This window comes from Carica papaya, chromosome 8, assembly GCF_054855325.1.
Source record: "Carica papaya isolate Zhongbai chromosome 8, ASM5485532v1, whole genome shotgun sequence".
NCBI classification, from domain to species: domain Eukaryota; kingdom Viridiplantae; phylum Streptophyta; class Magnoliopsida; order Brassicales; family Caricaceae; genus Carica; species Carica papaya.
Window position 1 is genome coordinate 2,452,934 of NC_142316.1, and position 7,163 is coordinate 2,460,096.

Genomic DNA, 7,163 nt, shown 5'->3' on the forward strand with positions numbered 1-7,163 from the left:
AAAATAAAAAAAACAACTAATGGAGTCCTTGTTTTATTTAAATACATTTAAAACTTGAAGACATTTGTTTAATACTTACCATAACGAGTTTTTCAAAGACAACCTATGAAGATTCATATCAATATCACTTTTCACTTTCACACTTAAGAGAATGAGAAATAATAACTTTTATTTCTTACCTGCTTACTGATACTCCTAGGGGTTTAGGGGTGTCCCCCGTACTCGTGAACCTAATATCTAATTTTACAATTGATCGGCCGTCCCCATACCATGTCTGGTGGCGCCAAAGATTCCATCGTGTCAATACCTCGTTCGGTATGAGGATGAACCATATCTCCCAAACTTTTTCAGTAAAAAACTTTCCAGTCCCGTCCGACTGAGGTAACGTTCATGATAAGGTTCCCTATGTACCGGGCTCATCCAACCTTTTCTTGGATAACCAGTAAGTCTTTCACATACAGATTTTCATCAATAAATAACTAATAAACTCATACCCATATCTCATATCACATTTACATATTAATTAAACTACATTCATGCTTACGGTATATAACCAAAATATCCAGATAAGTTGATAAGATTATTGAACTATAAATTAAAAACATGTACTATACGAAAATCAAGCAAGTAGGACAATACAAGAAAATAAACAGAAAATCAAGACAATTGTGAACTAATTGGTTCTAACTCCACTAGTAACCTGTAATTATTTTTAGAATTTTCTATTTTTTCACAAAAATACAAAATTATACATCGTTAAACCTCAATTTATCGTAATGGAGAATAAGGTGAGGGATTCTTACCCAGATCGGTGTTTCGAGATATCAAGCTGTCTACTACGCCTCATAACAGGTACTGGGTTCCCTGAGTTTTTCTTGTGGAATTCAAAACACTCGTCACATACCTAAAAATACCCCCAAAAATCTAAAATCGGTGTCTAAAACTCATTTAGGCCAATTTTGGGGTTCCGGCACGGTGACGCTGCCGTGCTCCGCCACTAGCTCCGCCATCCACAACGGCGGTTTGCCTCAGCCTGGCCAATTTTGACCAATTTTGACCATATCTCTATATAAAAACATGTTAGGGACCTCGATTGGTCAGGAAATCATAAAAAAACTAAACCTACCGGCAGGGGAAACCTCCGGGTGCGGTGGCTTTATCAGTCCTCCTTCGCAGCTGAGGTTCTTTCTTTGGCTATCTGGCATAGAAAAGGACGATGAACACAATGATCAAAAAATTACATGAAATGGGAATTGAGAAGGAGCTCATCAGAGATATTTTGGAGTTTTAGTCGCAGCGGCTCCGCCAGGCTTTGCACGTAGTTTTCAGCTTATTCGTCGTCCCTCTTCCTCCTATTTGACTACTGGAGTACTTGAAATCAAATTCCGAGCGGGTAGGGAGAATTTTTACCTTTTTTGGCAGTCGGCAGTGGCTCTAGTGTGGTGGCAGTCGGCGATCAGCCTCTTACTTCGGTGTTTGGTTCTTTTTTTCGGGCGGGGGCTGGCGACTAGGGTTTAGGTTCTCGTATGATGCAAAATATTTATAATCATCCTGCATTGATCTGGGTCGTCCATCATAATCGATCTCATCTATCTGATCGCGTATAAAGAGGAAACGAATCTGGATCGTTCATCGTGATTGATCTCAATCGTCCGATCGCACCTAAGAGAGAAATGAATCCTCGCCATCCGATCGCGGGGCACGCAGATTGCCAGCATGGCCTCCCATGTGGCACTGATGTCAGCGTGTTTTACCACACGGCGCGCTCCAATTCGTCGAGACTACTGACTGAGCGGTTCTATGTGGCCGAACTTTTTCTATTTGCACTTTGACCCCTGTTTCTAATTTTGTTTCAAAAATATCTCAGAACCCAAAATTTTATATTTTTTTTTTCTCAAAATTGTTTTCAATCTCGTCTCTAATTTATTTTTTTCAAAATTTCACTTAAATAAAAATAAAATAAACTAATCAATTATTTTAAATTAATAATTAAAAAATAAAAATTTTATCTCGAATTATTCTTCGGGTCTTATACCTCATTAATTACTTATTTGAGACAGATCAAGAAAAGTTAATTGGTTTAATAATTATCTCTAATTATGATTATGAACATTAAAATTCAAATTTCGATTTATGTTTATAATTAAAAATTTATAAATTTAAATGTTGAAAAATGATGAAGTTGTTTTTACGAGACGAGAACGATGAGATGAGGTAACAAGTTTTAACCCAAAAAAAATCATTTTAAGATAAATTATTATTTTAATAACTTAATTAATTATTATTTATAATTAATTTTCATATATAATATAATATTTAAATTTATAAAATTATTTCAATTCATGATGCTTTTACAAAATTATGGCAAAAAAATAATAATTTGATTTATATTTTATTATTAATGGGGTTTGAAAGTGATAATGCTTAAAGATTATTAACCTTAATATAAATAATTAATTTATTTTTAAAATTTTCATTAATTTGTAATTAAAATAAAACCCAATTCTAAACTCAAATTAATTCCTAATCCCCAAACAAAAACCAAACCCTTAAACCCAATAAACCTCCTCCATTTCAAATTTCAAAACCCAAAACTAGCCTAAGCTTAATGTGAGCCCAATCACTTATACACCATAATTTACACAATAATTTCTATAAAATGCTAAAATATAATAATTATAAAGAAAGTATATAAGAAGTAAAATCTTCATAAAATATAAAAGACATGCCCAAAATATAATAATTATAAATAAATAAAAAAAAGGCCTTTTTGCTAAATGTTTTTTTGTGGGTTCACACTTATAGATAATTACTATTTATATAGCTCAACCATAAAATTACTATTTATAGCCATGTATGTATTCCATAACCACCACACTATTGCATGTGGTGCTCAACTGCTCATGATGACATCTTATAGCAATGTTTACTCTTGCAGTTATTTGGTGCTAGCCAAAGAAGTTATGGTCTTAGAGGAGCTTACCATGAAGCTCCCAGAATTAAATATATAATCTGTATTTACTAGTTCCATCTCCCTTTATATATATGTATATATATATGCCATGGTACTCCAAGAATCTTACAACTTTGGGAGACACTAAATGTTTTATATATGTGTGTGTGTGTGTATATATATTCATGTGTATTCACTAGATGTACTTACCATGAAGCTCCCAAGAATAGGTTATATAATCTGTATACTATGTCCATCTACATTTATATGTATATATATATGCCATGGTACTCTAAGAATCCTACAACTTTAGGAGACACTAAATGTTTTATATATATGTCTCTGTGTGTGTGTGTGTTGTATATTCGCGTATAGAATCCTCCAAAAGAAAGCGAGAAGATTAAACATGCAGAGAAGTTCCAAAACAGGAAATTTCATATCTCTGGTACTTCAATTTTTATGCATGTCCACTGGCATGTTTTTAAGCTAAAAATTTAAACTACAAGACAACAAAGACTCTTGATAATCAAAACAGAAGATATCAGAAGCCTCAAATATTTTACAAACTTGTATCTCACCATACTCTGCATAAAGTGTTACTAGAACTTAACAACCTAACGGACAGGCCAGACTCGAACCTCATCGATGACGGGGCCACAGAGAGATCCATAGTCATCAATCCTGGTGTGGTAGAACGAGCTAAAGAATGTGATTCTAGTCCTGGTTGAGGTTGCTTTGAACTCAAAACTTGCTGCCGTGAACTTACCCTTTCCTTCGGATGTGAATGGAACTTTCAGCGTGTGTTTATCAGCAAATGCTTCTACCATCATTGATCCATGGCAACCGTTTCTTGCATCACCAATGTTGAATGAGAGGGTATAGGTTTGGTTAGTTATTGTTCTCAGGATTTGGGCAATGGCACTCTCTCTTCCTGCTACGAGTTCTACTGCTGCTCGTCCGTAGGGGACATTGAAGTGCTTTGAGTCTATGAATTTCACGGCTTTTAGTGACTCGATGATCCAGCCGGGTAAGGGAGATGTTAGATCTTCCTGTTTTGGTGGAAGGAGGATACCATTTGTAGTGTTTTCCAGGGAATGAGGACCCTCCTCAAACCCATGGTTCTTCACCAAGTTACCTGAAAACACAAATCATGATCAAGCCTTGCATATTATTATAAGGTTTTACAGAGAATACTTCCTTTCAAAGCAGAGAGAATATGAAAATTACCCAAACAAGACCTCTACTCCTACCAAGCTGGCCAACAACCAAAAATGGTTGGAAAATTAAATCAAGTTCTAAATTCCAAACCTTCAACAAAAGAGGATAATGATGCATTATCCAGGTAATTGCTCATCACAAGTACAATAATATTGAAGTGGCTTAAATTTCAATTTGACTAGTATCCTGGATATTTTGGTCATGTTAAATATTCTAGGTATTTTGGTCACATTACAACTAGTTGAAGATTGGTTCAGAAAAACCTTAGTAGTTTGAGTATGTTAGAGTTCAGAAAAACCTTAGTAACTTTATTGGTGGAGATACTCTTTATTTTTCATCATAGTGTGAAAACTTCTTCTCAATTTTGCCAGTGAACATAGACACCTTTGCCGAATAACGTAAAAATCATGTGTCTTTTCTTCTTCTATTCTTACTTTCTACGATTGTGTGCATATTTAGGATAATTTTTCATAACAAATAATGTAAAGGGGCAATCCATGATCAATGACTATATATGTATCTGTGAATGTACATATCAAGGGAACAAAAAGAGATCCTTAGATAACTAAAGATCTAACAAAGTAAACAATTTTAAGTTTCTTTGAACCCGAAAATAAGCATGTTGAAAAGGAAACGAATGGTAATCGTTACCTGGGATGGGCCTCGGAAAAGTTAACTTCTTGATAGCAACAGCATCCAAAAGTGGACCACAAGCAGGATCCTCTTGAATCCCAGGATTGTGGAAGATCACTTTGACATAATCAGATTTGGGTATAAACCCCCAAGCATATGTATCACCACCATCACTGCTGTACAATGTTTGTAAAGGCAGGTCCCCTTTTAGAGGAGGAACTGAAACTCTCAAAACCTCATCTTGAGCACAAGTCCTTGATGCACCAAATGTGAGTGCATACAGTGAACCTGGTTCTACATGTATGGTTTGAGAGATTGAGGCTTCATTTCCAAGCCTCACGGCATGGATGCCGCGAGCCACGGTGAAGAACATGCCGCCTGGTTGAGGTCCACCATGGATGTACTCAACCAGACCCATGATTTCCCATCCTGGAAGAGCATTTTTACCTAAGAGAACTGTTTTGTTTATGTCTGGCGCTTTTGGTCTCTCCTCAAAGTTTCCATTTGCCAAATAGCCTGAAGGGAGAAACAAGAGAAAAAGATCAATTTTGAAAGATTTGAGTTGAGCCAGACAAAGAATCAAACACTTTGTAGACATATCAAATCAAGCATTAGAACAAAAGATAAACACAGTATATAAGAATGAAAATGAAGCTTATAATAGATCTATATACAAAAAATGGCCCCACATCCCGAGAAAACTCAGTTAGTACAAAACATTCCATGTTAAGAAAGAACCAGAAAGAGAAAGACGGCAAACAAAAGATTTCACAGATCAAACCAGACCCAAAGAGAGAAAACTCAGTTAGTACACAAGATTTCAAGATCAAACCTGACCCAGAGAGAGAAAACTCAGTTAGTACAAAAGATTTCACAGATCAAACCAGACGCAAGCTGCCATTTAGCTTGTAGATGGGAAACAAAGAAGCTAAAAACTTTATCTCACAGCAGATCAAGCTACCATTTGCTCCAGGACAAGAGAAAGCAAATTTGAGTTCAGAAATCCTCTTAAGTAACAGATCTAATCCTACAGAATACCATGATGAGAAAGATAGAAACTTTTCCCAACAAAAGCCATTTATCAGTCATTCAACTAAAACCCACAATGTAAGAAGTATGCATCCAATAGAAACTCTACATTTAAAAGCTAATGCAATTCTAAAAGCATTACCTTCAAAAGGTACAGCTCCAAGAGCAGCTCCAGAGATCAACAAGAAGAAAGCAAGCAAAAGTGGCTTAGCCTTAGCCACTGCCATTCTTAACCCCAAGGAAGATGACCCAAGAGAGAGTTTCAAAATGGGTAAGCTTGCTAGTTACAGAGAATTTGAAAAGCAGGGTCTAGAGATAGTCTGGTTTTATAGAGAAAGTATGAAAAGAAAATGGAGAAAAAACTGGATGGACAGGACAGGAAAGAGTGGGTGGGGGCGCGATAATTTAGAATCTAACTGATAGATTTGTCTCCTTGTCTCTACTAATTATTTCAAAGCGACGTCTTCTCCATGATTCATGGGATAAGGAAGTGGAAGCTTAGTAGTTGCATATGCTCTTTCCACCGCCATCAATGAACCTTTTTTTAACGTTCCAAAAATTTCAAGTTAAAAAAAAAAAGGTTAAAAACTACACACACAGGAAATTTTGGTTGCAGTACAGATTTAGTAGTATTGTTCATTTATCATAACTATTCATCAAATCCATAATTAATTAAATTAGTAAAGTAAATCAGTATTTATACAGTATCAATCTATAGATACTCTTTTATTTTGATCTTTTGACCAATACTTAAGTTAACACTAATATTTATTAATTAAGTTTTCTAAATTAATAAGCATGACATGATTCATGTAAGTAAATAGGAATGTGAAAAATTCCAAAGATATTATTATTAACAAGAAAAAAAAAAAAAAAAAAAAAAAGTAATTGAAGAATCCAAGTGTTATTATTCTCTATTATTATTGATGGTTTACATTTTTCTTTATTTTCAAAATTTTACTCATAAAAATTTCTTCGAAAAATGTGTTCAAAATTATTTTTAAAAAAATGAAGAAGAGGAGATATGTTATTAAATGTATTTTTTTTACATTGCATTTAAGAATCAAGTATATAAAAAAGTATATTGTTTTATAACACATATGTCAACAAAATCTTATCTACATGATTACATACAAAAAACATACTTGTATTTAGATTTTTTTTTTTTTTAAAAGGACAATTATTTATAATAAACAAATACAATTAACAAAACAATTAACTCTAATCCTACCAAACTCAATTATTATTCTTCATCATTGTATAGATAATTACTAAATTTCTTATAAGTTTTCACATATACATATACACATACAGATTATGATTATGATTA

The 7,163-nt window shown here is 34.0% G+C and overlaps 1 protein-coding gene across 1 annotated transcript; it reads right to left on the bottom strand.

Moving 5' to 3' along the window:
* Window positions 1–3,370: 3,370 nt before the first annotated feature.
* Window positions 3,371–6,356, bottom strand: LOC110809325 (DNA-directed RNA polymerase subunit beta (Protein of unknown function, DUF642)). The gene is made up of 3 exons (XM_022035118.2): window positions 5,976–6,356; window positions 4,823–5,320; window positions 3,371–4,088 (listed from the first exon to the last, which is right to left on the bottom strand). Exons 1-3 carry the CDS (start codon window positions 6,058–6,060, stop codon window positions 3,568–3,570), a joined length of 1,104 nt encoding a protein of 367 aa, XP_021890810.1. The 5' UTR covers window positions 6,061–6,356; the 3' UTR covers window positions 3,371–3,567.
* Between the last annotated feature and the right edge of the window lie 807 nt (window positions 6,357–7,163).